This window comes from Macaca mulatta, chromosome 13 (genome assembly GCF_049350105.2).
Source record: "Macaca mulatta isolate MMU2019108-1 chromosome 13, T2T-MMU8v2.0, whole genome shotgun sequence".
Lineage (NCBI taxonomy): Eukaryota > Metazoa > Chordata > Mammalia > Primates > Cercopithecidae > Macaca > Macaca mulatta.
The window spans coordinates 114,881,948-114,900,832 of NC_133418.1; the positions used below are offsets into that span (position 1 = coordinate 114,881,948).

Here is an 18,885-nt window from a genome sequence, read left to right on the forward strand (position 1 = left end):
GCAATTTCCCTTATTTTAAAATAGTAAAGCCTTCCATTCCAAAATGGCCAAATAGGAACAGCTCTGGTCTGCAGCTCCCAGCATGATCGATGCAGAGACAGGTGATATTTGCATTTCCAACTGAGGTACCTAGTTCATCTCATTGGGACTGGTTGGACAGTGGGTGCAGCCCACGGAGGGCAAGCTGAATCAGGGTGGGGCATCGTCTCACCTGGGAAGGGATTTCCCTTTCCTAGCCAGGGGAAGCTGTGACAGACTACACCTGTAAAATAAGGACACTCCCGCCCAAATACTGCACTTTTCCAACGGTCTTACCAAACAGCACACCAGGAGATTATATCCTGAGCCTGGCTCAGCTGGTCCCTCGCCCATAGAGCCTTGCTCACTGCTCGTGCAGCAGTCTGAGATCAACCTGTGAGGCAGCAGCCTGGCAGCTGGAGGGGCGTCTGCTGTTGCTGAGGCTTAAGTAGGTAAACAAAGCAGCTAGGAAGCTTGAACTGGGCAGAGCCCACCGCAGCTCAGCAAGACTTGCTGCCTCTGTAAACTCCACCTCTGGGGGCAGTGCGTAGCTGAACAAAAGACAGCAGAAACTTCTGCAGACTTAAACGTCCCTGTCCGACAGCTCTGAAGAAAGCAGTGGTTCTCCCAGCATAGCATTTGAGCTCAGGACAGACAGACTGCCTCCTCAAGTGGGTCCCTGACCCCCATGTAGCCTAACTGTGAGACACCTCCCAGCAGGGGCCAACTGACACCTCATACAGGTGGGTGCCCCTCTGGGACAAAGCTTCCAGAGGAAGGATCAGGCAGCAGTATTTGCTGTTCTGCAGCCTCCACTGGTGATACCCAGGCAAACAGGGTCTGGAGAGGACCTCCAGCAAAATCCAACAGACCTGCAGCTGAGGGACCAGACTGTTAGAAGGAAAACTAACAGAAAGGAATAGCATCAACATCAACAAAAAGGACATCCACACCAAAACCCCATCTGTAGGTCACCAACATCAAAGACCAAAGGTAGATAAAACCACAAAGATGGGGAGAAACCAGAGCAGAAAAGCTGAAAATTCTAAAAACCAGAGCACCTCCTCTCCTTCAAAGGATTGCAGCTCCTCGCCAGCAACGGAACAAAGCTGGACGGAGAATGACTTTGACGAGCTGACAGAAGTAGGCTTCAGAAGGTCGGTAATAACAAACTTCTCTGAGCTAAAGGAGGATGTTCGAACCCATCGCAAGGAAGCTAAAAACCTTGAAAAAAGATTAGACAAATGGTTAACTAGAATAAACAGTGCAGAGAAGACCTTAAAAGACCTGATGGAGCTGAAAACCACGGCACGAGAACTATGTGATGCATGCACAAGCTTCAGTAGCCGATTCAATCAAGTGGAAGAAAGAGTATCAGTGATCGAAGATCAAATTAATGAAATAAAGTGAGAAGAGAAGTTTAGAGAAAAAAAGAGTAAAAAGAAACAAACAAAGCCTCCAAGAAATATGGGACTATGTGAAAAGTCTACGTTTGATTAGTGTACCTGAAAGTGACAGGGAGAATTCAGGAAATACAGAGAACACCACCCCTTGAGAAGAGCAACTCCAAGACACATAATTGTCAGATTCACCAAGGCTGAAATGAAGGAAAAAACGTTAAGGGCAGCCAGAGAGAAAGGTCAGGTTACCCAAAAAGGGAAGCCCATCAGACTAACAGCGAATCTCTCAGCAGAAACTCTACAAGCCAGAAAAGAGTGGGGGCCAATATTCAACATTCTTAAAGAAAAGAATTTTCAACCCAGAATTTCATATCCAGCCAAACTAAGCTTCACAAGTGAAGGAGAAATAAAATCCTTTACAGACAAGCAAATGCTGAGAGATTTTGTCACCACCAGGCCTGCCTTACAAGAACTCCTGAAGGAAGCACTAAACACGGAAAGGAACAACCGGTACCAGCCACTGCAAAAACATGCCAAAATGTAAAGACCATCGATGCTAGGGAGAAACTGCATCAACTAACAGGCAAAATAACCAGCTAACATCATAATGACAGGATCAAATTCACACATAACAATATTAACCTTAAATGTAAATGGACTAAGTGCCCCAATTAAAAGACACAGACTGGCAAATTGGATAGAGTCAAGACCCATCAGTGTGCTGTATTCGGGAGACCCATCTCATGTGCAGAGACACACATAGGCTCAAATAAACGGATGGAGGAAGATCTACCAAGCAAATGAAAAGCAAAAATAGCATGGGTTGCAATCCTATTCTCTGTTAAAACAGGCTTTAAAACAACAAAGACCAAGAGAGACAAAGAAGGCCATTACATAACGGTAAAGGGATAGATTCAACAAGAAGAGCTAACTATCCTAAATATAGATGCACCCAATACAGGAGCACCCAGATTTATAAAGCAAGTCCTTAGAGACCTACAAAGAGACTTAGACTCCCATACAGTAATAATGGGAGACTTTAACACTCCACTGTCAATATTAGACAGATCAACGAGACAGAAAGTTGACAAGGATATCCAGGACTTGAACTCAGCTCTGCACCAAGTGGACCTAATAGACATCTACACAACTCTCCACCGCAAATCAACAGAATATACATTCTTCTCAGCACCACATTGCACTTACTCCAAAATTGACCACATAGCTGGAAGTAACGCACTCCTCAGCAAATGTAAAAGAACAGAAATCACAACAAACTGTCTCTCAGACCACAGTGCAATCAAATTAGAACTCAGGATTAAGAAACTCACTCAAAACCGCACAACTACTTGGAAATTGAACAACCTGCTCCTGAGTTACTACTGGGTAAATAACGAAATGAAGGCAGAAATAAAGATGTTCTTTAAAACCAATGAGAACAAAGACACAACGTACCAGAATCTCTGGGACACATTTAAAGCAGTGTGTAGAGGGAAATTTATAGCACTAAATGCCCACAGAAGGAAGCAGGAGAGATCTAAAATTGACACCCTAACATCACAATTAAAAGAACTACAGAAGCACGAGAAAACACATTCAAAAGCTGGCAGAAGATAACTAAGATCAGAGCAGAACTGAAGGAGATAGAGACACAAAAACCAAAACACCCTTAAAAAAAAAAATCAATGAATCCAGGAGCTGGTTTTTTGAAAAGATCACCAAAACTGATAGACCACTAGCCACACTAATAAATAAGAAAAGAGAAAAGAATAAAACAGATGCAATGATAAAGGGGTATCACCACCTATTCCACAGAAATACAAACTACCATTAGAGGATAATATAAACACCTTTATGCAGATAAACTAGAACATCTAGAAGAAATGGATAAATTCCCGGACACATACACCCTTCCAAGACTAAACCAGGAAGAAGTTGAATCTCTGAAGAGACCAATAACAGGCTCTGAAACTGAGGCAATAATTAATAGGCTACCAACCAAAAAAAGTCCAGGACCAGATGGATTTACAGCTGAATTCTACCAGAGGTACAAAGAGGAGCTGGTACCATTCCTTCTGAAACTATTCCAATCAATAGAAAAAAGAGGGAATCCTTCCTAACTCATTTTATGAGGCCAGCATCATCATGATACCAAAGTCTGGCAGAGACACAACAAAAAAAAAGAGAATTTTAGATCAATATCCTTGATTAACATCGATGCAAAAATCCTCAATAAAATACTGGAAAACTGAATCCAGCAGCACATCAAAAAGCTTATCTGCCGCGTTCAAGTTGGCTTCATGCCTGGGATGCAAGGCTGGTTCAACATACGCAAATCAATAAACGTAATCCATCACATAAACAGAACCAACGACAAAACCATATGATTATCTCAACAGATGTGGAAAAGGCCTTCAACAAAATTCAACAGCTCTTCATGCAAAAAACTCTCAGTAAACTAGGTACTGATGGAATGTATCTCAAAACAGTAAGAGCTATTTATGAGAAACCCACAGCCAATATAATATTGAATGGGCAAAAACTGGAAGCATTCCCTTTGAAAACCGGCACAAGACAGGGATGCCCTCTCTCACCACTCCTATTCAACATAGTGTTGGAAGTTCTGGCCAGGGCAATCAGGCAAGAGAAAGCAATAAAAGGTATTCAATTAGGAAAAGAGGAAGTCATATTATCCCTGTTTGCAGATGACATGATTGTATACTCAGAAAACCCCATCGTCTCAGCCCAAAATCTCCTTAAGCTGATAAGCAACTTCAGCAAAGTCTCAGGATACAAAATCAATGGGCAAAAATCACAAGCATTCCTATACACCAATAACATACAAACAGCCAAATCATGAGTGAACTCCCATTCACAATTGCTACAAAAAGAATAAAATACCTAGAAATCCAACTTACAAGGGATGTGAAGGATGTGAAGGACCTCTTCAAGGAGAACTACAAACCACTGCTCAACGAAATAAAAGAGGACACAAACAAACAGAAGAACATTCCACACTCATGGATAGGAAGAATCAGTATCGTGAAAATGGCCATACTGCTTAAGGTAATTTATAGATTCAATGCCATCCCCATCAAGCTACCAATGATTTTCTTCACAGAATTGGGAAAAACTGAAGTTCATATGGAATCAAAAAAGAGCCTGCAGTGCCAAAACAATCCTAAGCAAAAAGAACAAAGCTGGGGGCATTACGCTACCTGACTTCAAACTATACTACAAGGCTACAATAACCAAAACAACATGGTACTGGTGCCAAAACAGAGATATAGACCAATGGAACAGAACAGAGGCCTCAGAAATAATACCACACATCTACAACCATCTCATCTTTGACAAAACTGACAAAAACAAGAAATGGGGAAAAGATTCCCTATTTAATAAATGGTGCTGGGAAAACTGGATAGCCATATGTAGAAAGCTGAAACTGGATTCCTTGCTTACACCTTACACAAAAATTATTTCAAGATGGGTTAAAAACTTAAATGTTAGACCTAAAACCATAAAAACCCTAGAAGAAAACCTAGGCAATACCATTCAGGACATAGGCACGGGCAAGGACTTCATGTCTAAAACACCAAAAGCAATGGCAACAAAAGCCAATAGACAAATGGGATCTAATTAAACTAAAGGGCTTCTACACAGCAAAAGAAACTACCATCAGAATGAACAACCTGCATAATGGGAGAAACTGTTTTCAATCTACCCATCTGACAAAGTGCTAATATCTTGAATCTACAAAGAACTTAAACAAATTTACAAGAAAAAAAACAAACAACCCCATCAAAAAGTGAGCAAATGATATGAACAGACACTTCTCAAAAGAAGACATTTATGCAGCCAACAGACACAAGAAACTCACTGGTCATCAGAGAAATGCAAATCAAAACCACAATGAGATACCATCTCACACCAGCTAGAATGGCGATCATTAAAGTCAGGAAACAACAGATGCTGGAGAGGATGTGGAGAAACAGGAACGCTTTTACACTGTTGGTGGGAGTGTAAACTAGTTCAACCATTGTGGAAAACAATGTGGCAATTCCTCAAGGATCTAGAACTAGAAATACCATTTGAGCTAGTGATCCCATTACTGGGAATATACCCAAAGGATTATAAATCATGCTACTATAAAGACACATGCACACATATGTTTGCTGTGGCACTATTCACAATAGCAAAAACTTGGAACCAACCCAAATGTCCTCCAATGTTAGACTGGATTAAGAAAATGTGGCACATATACACCATGGAATACTATGCAGCCATAAAAAAGGATGAGTTCATGTCCTTTGTAGGGACATGGATGAAGCTGAAACAGCAAACTACCACAAGGACAGAAAACCATACACCACATGTTCTCACTCATAAGCGGGAATTGAACAATGAGAACACATGGACACAGGGCAGGGAACATCACACACTAGGGCCTGTCATGGGGTGGGGTGCAGAGGGAGGGATAACATTAGGAGAAATACCTAATGTAAATGACCAGTTGATGGGTGCAGCAAACCAACATGGCACACGGATACCTATGTAACAAACCTGTACATTGTGCACATGTACCCTAAAACTTAAAGTATTAAAAAAAAAAAAAAGTTAAACCTGAATCTGATCAAATCTCTAACTAATGCTAATTGCCAATCTCTTTTTTTTTTTGAGACAGAGTCTCACCCTGCTGACTGCAACCTCTGCCTTCCGGATTCAAGCGATTCTCCTGCCTCAGCCTCCCAAGTAGCTGGGACTATAGGCATGCACCACCATGCCTGGCTAATTTTTGTATTTTTAGTAGAAACGGGGTTTCACCATGTTGGCCAGTCTGGTCTCAAACTCCTGACCTCAGGTGATCTACCCACCTTGGCCTCCCAAAGTGTTGAGATTACAGGCATGAACCACCGCACCCGGCCATAACTGCCAATCTCAAACTCTAACTACACCAACATATAGGCTATCCAGGGACAGAGGAAGAGGCTAAATGGCATCACATGGCACTGTCTATATGCAAAATTCGGACTATGAGAAATTGTATGGGACACATGACCAGGATTACTCAATACGTACATTGTAAGAAGAAAAAAGAGAGATAAAGAGGGGGGTTCTGAAGAACTGAAACACTTACAAGCCATGTCAACCACTTGCAATATATGGGCCTGGTTTGGATTCTGAGTTAAACTCATTTAAAAAATTATATGACAATTAGGAAAATCTAACCACTGACTGCATGGTGGATAATATTAAGAAATTACTATTAATTTTTTATATCTGATTGATGGTATTACGGTTTTACTTTAAAAAATATGATGTTTGAGATCTGCTTCCAAATAATGGGGGGTAGAGGGGTAGAGTAAGCTGGAGCCTGGGTGAAGCAAGTCTTGCCATGTCACAGTTGCTGAGGCTGGGTGACAGAGACGGGGGTTCTTTATACTACTCTACTTCTGAGTATACCAGAAATTCCCCATTTTCAACTTTAAAAAGCAAGTAAAGAAATAACATATAGAAGCTATAAACATTGAGATATTATGACTTACATAACATATATGGCCCTAAATTCCTTAATGTCTGTGTTTGCACTGCAAAACTCTGCCACTTGTCTAGGAACAGTGGCTCATGCCTGTAATCCCAGCACGTTGGAAGGCCAAGGTGGGCAGATCACAAGATCAGGAGTTTGAGACCAGTCTGACCAACATGATGAAACCCGTCTCTACTAAAAATACAAAAATTAGCCAGGGTGGTAGCGCATGTCTGTAGTAGCAGGCAGTTGGGAGGCTGAGGCACAAGAATTGTTTGAACCGGGGAGGCTGCAGTGAGCCAAGACTGTGTCACTGCACTCCAGCATGGGTGACAGAACAAGCTTCTGTCTCAAAAAAACAAACACCCCAAAACAAAAAACCCCAAAACCAATCAACCAACCAAACAAAACCCTCTGCCACCCATCAGCTGTGACTATGGATAACTACTCTTGGTTCTCTCATCTGTAAAACAGGAAAAAAATAACAGTACTTATACTTTTTTTTTTTTTTTTTTGAGACGGAGTCTCACTCTGTCACCCAGGCTGGAGTGCAGTGGCACAATCTCGGCTCACTGCAAGCTCTGCCTCCTGGGTTCACGCCATTCTCCTGCTTCAGCCTCCCGAGTAGCTGGGACTACAGGCGCCCGCTACTATGCCCGGCTAATATTTTGTATTTTTAGTAGAGACGGGGTTTCACCATGTTAGCCAGGATGGTCTCGATCTCCTGACCTCGTAATCTGCCTGCCTCGGCTTTCCAAAGTGCTGGGATTACAGGTGTGAGCCATTGCGCCCGGCCAACAGTACTTACACTTGACAGAGTAGACAAGATTAAATAAGAATGTATATTAAACACTTAACCCAATTCTTGGCACACAGCAAGGGCTCAAAAATGTTCACTTCCTCTACAGTCCTTTAAAATTAATTTTTTTTGTATTTACTCAGAATCTTAAGGCTATTTTAATACTATACAGTAAACCAAATGCTTTATTACTAGTAGGAAATATAAAGGCCTCAAATGTTTGTTCATTGATTGGTTTAATAAAGATAAAAAATAAGCCATTTATAGTAATTCTCACAAAAATGTTGGCCTCTTGCTTTTTTTATATATATATATATATATATTTTTTTTTTTTTTTCGAGATGGAGTCTCACTCTGTCACCCAGGCTGGAGTGCAGTGGTGAGATCTCAGCTCACTGCAACTTCCATCTCCCAGGTTCAAGCGATTCTTATGCCTCAGTCTCCCAAGTAGCTGGGATTACAGGCGTGCCCCTCCATACCTGGCTGATTTTTGTATTTTTAGTAGAGATGGTGATTCACCATGTTGGCCAGGCTGGTCTTGAATTCCGATCCACCTGCATTGGCCTCTCAAAGTGCTGGGATTACAGGCATGAGCCACCCACCACACCCGGCTTAGAGATATATATTTTTAAGAGACAGGGTCTCACTATGCCCAGGCTGGAGTGCAGTGGCTACACACAGTCACAATCATTGCACATCACAGCCTCAAACTCCTGGCCTCAAGTGATTGTCCCACCTCAGCCTTTCAAGTCGCCGGGACTACAGACATGTGCCACCACACCTGCCTAAGCTAAGCATATGACATATTTGAGTACTTTTTTTTTTGAGACTAAGTCTCGCTCTGTCACCAGGCTGGAGTGCAGTGGTACAGTCTTGGCCCATGGCAACCTCCAACTCCCGAGTTCAAGTGATTACCCTGCCTCAGCCTTCTGAGTAGCTGGGACTACAGGCATGCACCACCATGCCCGACTAATTTTTTGTATTTTAGTAGAGACGGGGTTTCACCATGTTGGCCAGGATGGTCTCAATCTCCTGACTTCGTGATCCGCCTGCCTCGGCCTCCCAGGATTACAGATATGAGCCACCCTGCCCGGCCTGAGTACTGTTTTTTCACTATAGTTTAAAAAAATAGTTAAAAATAATATTTTACAAATTCAAATCAAATTTTTGTGGGGCAGCCAAAGCACCTCCATTTCCTGTGGAATACAACTAAAGACCACTGCTCTGCCTCATCTATGGAACTCCCAGGGAGGTCATGGCCACCTACAAGAAGTCAGGTCTTCTGACCCAGCCAACTATTATAACAACTGGGAATAGAAAGGGCATTTCAATTCATTGAAATTGTTAACTCTGCCTCAGCTAGGAAGAATCAACAGCCTCCCATACCTGAAGTACTCTTGTGGCCTTTCTCTGCTTAGTTCCCAAGCTCTGAGTGTTTTCACAATTTTACAGCAAATGTTTTGTTTCTTCTGAACCCTCAGAAATGAGTCCTTCTGCCTAATGAAATTCTCTACATAGCTAAATATCTGCTCTCAAAAGCATCGCTTTTCATTGTAACCATTTTTGATTGTTGTCTTAGAGCATATTTAGCATATTTTAGCCTTTACAGTTGCCTGTTTTTATTGTAGAAACAGTAGAAAACATGCTATTAAAACCCACCACGAAGGCACACAGCATCTTGGGACATGCGCTGTGCTGAAGCAGGGATGTGGTCCCCTTATTTAGTGGCATGGACACGAAGGCACACAGCGTCCTGGGACATGCGCTGTGCTGAAGCAGGGATGTGGTCCCCTTATTTAGTGGCATGGACACGAAGGCACACAGCGTCCTGGGACATGCGCTGTGCTGAAGCAGGGATGTGGTCCCCTTATTTAGTGGCACAGAGCCATGAACTTCAGGCTCTGCGACTGGAGCTCTGTCTGCTTTGGATTCTGAGGCTGGCTCCCCTATCGTTGTCAAAGGGTGTCATTTATGTTTACCGTCAAGATGTCTATCAGCAGAGTGCTTCTCGGACCTCTGGTTTTGTTTCTTTGATGATGAGGAGTTTGGAAATCAGACAACTCAGACTAAGGGCAGAGTCAGGGGCTCTGAGCGAGGGGCTAAGGGGCTCTCTAAGGAAAGAGGCTGAGTTTTAGTTACGGTCTCTGTGGCATTTTTACTGCCCAGCTGAAGCCTTTTTTGCTTGCTCTGCAGTTCTAGGCTCTGGTCTAGAACAGGGAAGGTTGACAGATAAGTTTGGTGTCTAAAGTCATGGTATCACTGAAACTTCATACAATCAGAATTTAGTTTTATACTTCATGCAGAGAAAAAAATCTCAGCATTTTCATCACTGACTATACTAAGCTCTATGTATCACTCACTGCGTTATACTGCAGTATTAAATCTGAGATCATCCACAATCCACCCTCATGCCCTGTGAAAAAGCACAAAGGTACGGATCACGACATAAGCTGCCATGGATGCAGAACCTGAATCTAAATATGAGGAACCATCACAACCATACTCAGAAACATTGTATAACACCACTGACATTTCTGAAAAATACAGGTCAATGTCATGAAAGACAAAGAAAGGCTGAGGGACAATCTGATTAAAGGAGACTGAAGAGATAAAATCAATCAATGCTATACCTACTCCTGAACTTGATCCTGCTATAAAAGGACACTGGGGATCTAATGAGAAAACTGGAATATGGACTGTGGGTGAGATAAAAGTATCGTATCAATATTAAGTTTCCTGAGTTTGATAACTGTACGGTGGTCACTTAAGAGAATATCCTTATTTTTAGGAAATACTTAAGGAAGTATTAAGAGGTAGAAAGACATGAAAAAGGTAACTGACTCAGAGAAGTGATATGTACTAAAAAATACAGCGCATTCTCCTGATCAGCAGTTACAGCCACTTCTATTGCCTGCCTGCTGCACTGCAGGTTAATTTAGAGGCAACAGTTGTGCTAATTGCCTTGTATCCTCTTTCTTTTTACCAGCTTTCCTAGAACTCTTACACAAGACTCAATGTATAATTCTGATTTTCGTGACTTTAAGCTCACCAGCTTCTAATTCCAACAGAAAACCTATCTGGCTCTTATATAGGCAACTGCTTCAATTATATGTGACTTTTTCTAAAAGCATTGATTACCATCTGCAGAATTTCTGTGTACTAAGCCAATATAATGAATTCTTAGTTAGCAGTGATTGGCCTTTCTCTTTCAGGACTCCCTGAAGGCTGTGTCCATGGAAACATGTTCTATCAGTGTCTTCTTCAGTCCAGTTGAACTGAAAACTTGAAGGGCTTTTTTTTCCAGCAGTTGCTGTTGAATCAACCAGTGTGCTAAATTGTTTCTGTAGATTCACCACCATTTCTGGAAATGGAGAAAAAAAGGAAACAAAATAACAAGTTATATTAAATCACAAATAAAGCCTGGAATTTACTTGATAAGAGTGTACCAATATTGGTTCCTTAGTTTTGGCAAATGTACCACCGTAATGTAACAGGATAACTTTAAGAGAAAATGAAACTGGATGAGGTGCATGTGGAAAACTACTTCAAAAAGAATGTACAATCCAAAAAGAATTCTATAAGCAAAGAATTCCCAAAATCAGAACGATTTAGGATTTTAGATTTTGGCAGGAACTGAGGCTCTGTTTTGAAGAACGGCATGTTCCTGAAGTAGATTCCTGCAGAGATTGCTTGCAGAGCATGATGCTCCTTTGGATGTATACGTGCCCCGGAACATTTGTTTAAAAAAAGTAAAAAACGTAAGCATTCAACATTTCAAGTCCAGATATTTAATTTTTCTACAGTTGTGTTGCTACTTGGTATTAAGACAAAACTGGACTCACCTCTTTTTTTATATGCTACTGGTTTGTCGACAAACGAGTAGTAGAGTGGCTTTTCACTTTTCCACAGGTATCTGTACATGGTAAAGAAACAGCTGGAGCAGGATGGAGATGAAACGGACATAAACACATTGTCTGAAGCACTATCTGAGATTTCCGATATTTCGTTACAGTTCTGGCTTAGAATGGCTTATTGGCACATGTCTATATTGTCTACTGAACTTAGGCCCTAGAAGGAGGCACTGACCGAGAGCCCAGGCCAAGAGAATGGTATGCTCCTCTCAAAAGCTGCCCAGATGCCGTGACATCTTGAAGAAGCTATTAATTACACACAAAACACAGAAACAGTTTCCTCCACCATAAATTTCCCTTGCTGCTCGTTCTCATAAAGTGAAGCCACCTCGAAACAACTGTTCCTCATTGCCTTTGCCCCAATGCCTTTTTGCTGAGAGTTGTTAGTAGTACTTCTGAATAACTTACACGGAGTGAACAGTAAATGCATCTCTCTGGCACCTGATGCCAGGAAATCTATTCTACTCCTGGCGTAAAGGAGAGGAAGAGACTGGATTCCAGGATGACACAGTCCCAACAGTCCCTGTCCTGACTCAGCCTATTCTTGCCAAGGGAAGGGCAGCCAGGGAGTTTCCACTGTAAAATGGGGATCCTGGATTGCTCTGGCTCTTGGGGTTCCCTCCAGGACAAACACTAAGAGCCACCTAAGGTTCCTACAGATTAGGGTGATCAGTTCTAGACTCCAAAAGGAAGTGACATGTTCTATTTCTGGTTCTAGTGGTTGTTGCTAAACTTTGCCAAGGAGACACTGCAGCTCTGCAACAAAGATAACAATGTTCATTCTTAGTCTCATTTTCATTATTTCTGTGTTCCCTAGTGCAGAGGACTTTCATAACTTATAATAATAATAATAAAAAAATCCACCTTCTTCTTGATCCCAGGCCATTTTCTTATTTTGAAAGACACTGTGGCAACAAGAAAGAGTACTGAATCAGAAGACCTGGCCCACCACTTTCTAGTGGTAGAGCTAGCATAATCTGAACGACAAATTATGGAGGCTCTCAAAGGCAGAGACTGTCTCAGCCATCCTTATGCCCCTAGTGTTGTCAGGGAATGGCAGATAGTAGGAACTCATTTAAACATTTGTTGAAGAATAACTGGATGAATAAATGAACAAAGAAATGAATTTAGCATCTCTAAACTCATCCTCTACTTTCACAGGGTTATTCTGAGGAATAAGATAATGTATATATGGGTTCTTTAAATCCTATACAATAATTAGAATTATTATTTAGTACTTGACAAAGTGCCTGGCTAGCAGATACTCAAGAAATATCTGTGAACTTTCCAGAAAAAAAGATTAAAAATAGGAAGCCAGAAATACAAATATTTTAAACATCTGTAGTATCTGTAATAATTTCTCACCATTTATTTTTAATACTAGGAAGTAATACGTATATAAAAGCACACATTTTAAACAATATTTTGGTAATATCATTTAGCAAATAATCATTTTAACCAATTTAAGAACTGATTTTTTTCAAGAATTTTTAAAAATACTTGATCAAGTCAGTAAAATCATGACTATATATAAAACAGATGTTGACTTTTTATTTTGAATTTCTGCAATGATATTAAATGTTAAGAACAGAAAGGAGTCGGGTGCGGTGGTTCATGCCTGTAATCCCAGCACTTTGGCAGGCTGAGGCGGGAGGATCGCCTGAGGTTGAGAGTTTGAGAGCAGCCTGTCCAACATGGAGAAACCCCATCTCTGTAGTAAATACAAAATTAGCAGGGCGTGGTGGCGCATGCCTGTAATCTCAGCTAGTTGGGAGGCTGAGGCAGAAGAATCGCTTGAACCCGGGAGGCGGAGGTTGCGGTGAGCTGAGATCGTGTCATTGCACTCCAGACTGGGCAACAAGAGTAAGAGTGAAACTCCGTCTCACAAAAAAAAAAAAAAAAAAAAAAAAAAAAAAGAACAGAAAGGTAATTTTTCTAATCATTAGGTAGCAGTAGAGATGTAATTAATGTTATACAGGAGATGGTTTCCTGAAAATTATGTGAAATTAAACTTTAGTGAACCACACCACATTTAAAATATATCAGAGAGTTTGTCATTTAACGTTATGGTAAATGAGTCAGCGAATCTTTAAAATATATTTTTTGCTATTAATTTTCTTAAATAATAAAATCTCAAAGGATAAAGAATTTCCCTAAACAGTCTAATCCCAATCCCTGGGCACACTCACTGCTAAACATTCCTTGTGAATACCTAATCTAAATAGAAGTTTCTCATGTGTTTACAGTAAATGCCTATACAAGTGGCAATCATGCCGTAAATCAAGAGAGCACTATTATGTCCTTGGAGGGCATGCTCCAAGAATGGGAAGGGTGATCTAAAATAAAACTACGCTAAGTGTTTAGAGACCTGAAATGAAAGCTTCTTCCAAAATTGACTTTACCTTGCCTGCCTTTTCTCATTACATAAAACTACAAAAAGAGACACACCACAAACCATGTTTCCCAGCTAGATGTTATCCATATACTTCTCTCATCTGTCTGCATGTCATGTTTCCTCATTTTTAAAAATTAAGGTATAATTTACATTCAGTAAAATTTACTCTTTTCAGTGTAGTTCTGCTAGCATTGACAAACACATACAGTTGCACGTGTGTATTCGCTACAATTACTATGCAGAACAATTCCATCACTCCAAAATACCTCCCACATCCCTTGACAGTCAATCCTTGATCTCAGGCAACTACTGGTCTGTTTTTCTGTCCCTATAGTTTAGCCTTTTCCAGAATGTTATATAAATGGAATCAGCATAAGTAACCTTTTGAGTCTTTCACGTAGCATAATGCATTTAAGATTCACTCATATTGCTGGATGCATCAGAAGTCTGTACTGCTAAATGGTATTCCACTGTATGGATAGAACACAGTTTATCCAGTCACCAGTTGAAGAACACGTGGTTTGTTGCCAGTTTTTGGCAATTATGAACGAAACCATTAGAAACATTCCTACGCAGATTTTTGTGTGAGCTTGTTTTCATTTCACTAGGGTAAATACCTAGGAGTGAAAAACACTGGATAACATAATAAATGTATGTTTAACTCTGAGAAACTGCCAACTTTTCAAAATAGCTGTACCATTTTGAATTCCCACACTTGGAATGATCAGTTTTTGTTTTTGTTTTGTTTTGAACCATTCTAATTGGTATATAATGATATATCATTGTCATTTTAATTTGCATTTCCCTATTAATGATGTTAAACATCTTTTCACATGTCATCTTGATATCATCTTTGGTAAAACGTCTTTTCAAATATTTTGCCCATTTAAAAAAATGGAGTTTTTTTCTTATTGCCTAATAATTCTTTACATACTCTAGATACAAATATTTTATTGGATATGTGATTTACATTTAATTTCTCCTGGTCTGTAGCTTCTTATTCTTTTAAGTGTCTTTTGTGGAGCAGAGGTTCTTACTTCTGATGAAGTCCAATTTACCAATTTTTTTTCTTTTACAGATCATGCTTTTGGTGTCACATCTAAGAAATTTCTGCCTAATCCAAAAGGTAAGGCAAAAATTAGCAGGTGAATGTAAATTAAAACCACAATGAGATATCACTATACACCAATTAGGGCATAGAGATTTTCTGCACAGGCTTAATTTTTCTCCATGTTCTTCTCAACATCTTCTATAACAGCTAGAAGTCATCAAAGCAGCCTCTTATGCTGTTTCAGGCTTTCAACTATTGTTTATTAGTGTTTTTCATAATGTCATGCATAGGAACCCATGCTTAGATATAGAAAATGTTTTAATAATTTTCATCTGACAATATGAATGATAATATTCAGAGAAACAGAGAAAAACTGGAAATTTATGTCAACATGGGGGTGGGGAAGGGTGAAACCGACAGGTGACCATCATGCACCAGAGCTCTGTGCCTGAGCAGCAGTTGGTAGTGCTTCACATGTTACTCAGCAGTAACTCACACTGCACGTGTGTGTCAGCCTTCAGCACATATTCTAGGAAGAAGGACCTTGGAAAGGGGTCCCCTCGACAGCCTCCACCGTGGGGCCTGGTACCTCCCTGGAAAGTGCCATTTTATAACCAGACTTACTTTCTTTGGCCGATAAATTATTCCCTAAAGTAGCTAAAAGCCAGGAAGTCTTAAATGTGCAACTGATATAACACTGCAATAATGAACTGGGCCTCCAAGAGCTATGTTTTAAAGTGTAGGCTGGTGTCTGGCTTGGGGTAAGGAAAGCCCTGTCACCACTGAGACACCAGGGTGGAATGGCCCCTAAACACCCAGTCCTCAGGATCTGTCAGGACTAACCCCAGCTAGCACCACAGAAAGGAAGGCCGATTCTCCAAAATGACCTAAGACACATAACAAACTCTCATTCCTGCTGCTATTCTTGTGCCCACTGAGAGCCACTGACTGAAGAGCCACTCCTCTGATGAGGAGGAGGGGGCCCGGTTTCCTGGAAATCCATGGGCTGTTGGGATAAATTCACCTCCACCCCTCTTCTTCATTGTGCATCGATCCTGCCTACTAACAGGGAACCTGTCACACTTCCCTACTTTGGAAAGGATCATCTCCACAGTGCCTTTTCCATTCCAAGAGTCTGTTTTTCTATTTAAAAGCCCTCTGGAATTCAGAGGAAAAATAATCTAGTTCTACTCTCATCCTGGAAAATTGAGTCTTAATTACGGTATATAAGTGGGCATTATTATGTTTTTTTTTAACTGAAGAAATAGGAGCTGAACGAATTCTCATTTCAACTAATTTGGGGAACCTTGATTTTTCTCAAAGGATATAAAATTACTGAGTCGAATTAGTATTACTGTAAATTTACATTAAATACAGAGATGTTACCTTTTTCTTCAAAGCCTCATAGAGACTCAGACTCAACAAAAGGTTAAGTAACGCCCATGGGCACACAGCTAGCTTGTAATGCAGACAGGATTCAAACCTAGCACTGCTTATGCTCTCTCTACTCTACCACAACAAGCCCACATCAGAATGACAGTTCAAAGAAAGGCGGTGACACTGGCTGAATCAAATGGACTTGCTGTCTGCTTTGTTTTAACTTTCACAGGGGTCTTTATTTTGGGGGAACATTCCAATTACACGTGTTGCAAGGTAACATATGTAATCTTTTTAATATTGGGAAGCATAGACGAGAAACGACTAAATATTTGAGAAAGGGGAAGAGGGAGGAGTATTAGAAATATAGGCAAGTCTCACGTAAATTACAAAAAGTTAAATTATAAAAAGTATACTGTGGTATCCTGCATTGGATCATGGAACAGAAAGAGGACATTAATAAAAACACTGGTGAAATTCACATCAAATCTAAAGTTTGGTTAATAGTAATATAAAAAAGAGAAAAGTTAAGAGTGTAGGGCTAATATTTCCAGAAAAAAAAGTCACAATGCAGATCAGCGTATACTGATGAAGCTTCAGCTTTCAAATGTAAAGTAACAGACACAGAAGTAAAGCAGGTGCATCTAAACCAGGAAAGAGAACATACTTGGCCCTTGCTTCTTCCCACTTTTGTTTTTTCTCATCAAAAGCTTTCTTCATAATTTGGTACCACTTTCTGAAATCAAACCATGGTTTATCTGAAAGAAATAAAATCCAAGATTATTAACCAAATAAATCACACTATAATATACACTGTTCATTTGAGTTTTCATTCATTGACATAGCTAAACATTTATATACTAGCTCTTGGAATCTACGGATGGAGTCATTGTCTCTCTCCTCTAACAGGACTCTCCTGAGAAATCTGTCACTCCCTCCTCTAAGTTCCTACTTATATTGTAGCCCCAATTAAATTATACTGAAATCATCTTCTTACATGTCTGCTTCTCCTAGACTTGACTATTACCTCCTTGAGAACAGAACACATATTTTGTTTGCCACTACAAAGAAGGCCTGCTCCTCCCCTGAAAGCCAACACCTAGCACAGTGCCTGGCACACAGTGGTGTTCCAATATGATGAATATGTGTATTATGGAAAAAATTACTGATAAATGTGTAAAATGATACTATAGTAGCTGAACCCAGACTTCCAGTTTCATCAGCTCCTATTCCCATTCCTCCTAATTTTAATTCAAAGAATCTAGAGACATGTAAGAAAGTGGACTGCATCAGACAGTTGGTGTGAGTGTGTGATTAAGATGTAGACGTCAGAGAGACAACAGAACTGAATGTAGTAAAGTATAAAAACTCACTCCTCACTCTTTCACTCCATATAGGGATTATTTTCCATTATTCTCTGGGAAGGTAGTCTCTTTCCATGTCTAACTAAAAATCTTTTCAACTCGCCAATATAATAATTGTTTAATCCAATATGATCTTGTAGATCATACAGCCACAGAGGAGAGAAAACTACCAAAAGAATTATAAGAATAGAGGAAAACTATAGTAATCGATAGAACTCATGGTTCTTTGACCTGGAGTAAGTCACAACTTTTCGAAACCTCAGTCTCCCCATCAACAATGCTAGGGGCAGGGGATGGTAATTAGCAGGAAGAGCAGAGAGAAACGACAGTGATCTTCGCCCTGCTGACAGCATGGATTTATTTTGAGGCTTACAAGGGAGACAGGTCAAAGTACTCTGTTTATTCTATATGTCTACGTAGTAAATTACCACCTTTTAGCATTAGCGGGGATATTAGAAGACAGCTAGTTCAACCTTTCACTCTACATAGAAGCCAACATGAGCAACGTACAGAAAGTAGTATTTTACTTTGCACATATTCTGGAAAGAACACACAAACTGATTGCTACCAATAAATTCAAGCCTCTAAAACCAATGAACATAAATCCTAATGAGAACATTAATAAACTGGAATTGAATTTAATAATTCACATATTCACCATACTTCACTGAGCTGCTCTTAGGCTAGTCACTATGTTAGGCACTAAAAATACATTAAAAGAAAAAAAGAAAAAAAGATATGATCCCTCCTTCCAGAAGTTCACACTTCACTTGTCTGTCTATCACTTATAAAGTACTTATTAGATGCCAGATGCTCTTCTAAGCACTTTACAAATATTGGCAATCTAATAGGGACAGATGTACTTAGGCCATTAGTTAGACCTCAAGGTACTAAACATCTAGCAGAAGTCTGAACAAGAGTGACTGTGGCAGGGGTTATTAGTTCTGATTTGGGAAGAGGTGAAGCATTGTGAAGTGGATAGGTGTGAAGATGAGACAGAAGAGTGGTGTTTATGCTGCATCTTGAAGCATAAAGGAGGATTT

At 40.2% G+C, this 18,885-nt stretch overlaps 1 protein-coding gene across 7 annotated transcripts in view; it reads right to left on the bottom strand.

Moving 5' to 3' along the window:
• Positions 1-18,885, bottom strand: part of TAF1B (TATA-box binding protein associated factor, RNA polymerase I subunit B) — an 82,961-nt gene that overhangs the window by 1,217 nt on the left and 62,859 nt on the right. For 5 of the 7 annotated variants that reach the window (XM_002799137.4, XM_077960154.1, XM_077960153.1 and 2 more), the window contains 3 exons: positions 17,146-17,236; positions 11,587-11,657; positions 10,883-11,105 (listed from right to left, as the gene is read on the bottom strand). In XM_002799137.4, the coding sequence (XP_002799183.2) occupies positions 10,883-11,105; positions 11,587-11,657; positions 17,146-17,236 (385 nt within the window). Of the gene's footprint in view, positions 1-10,882; positions 11,106-11,586; positions 11,679-13,002; positions 13,506-17,145; positions 17,237-18,885 lie in introns of those variants that run through there. The other 2 variants (XM_015111686.3, XM_077960151.1) reach the window with 2 other exon arrangements.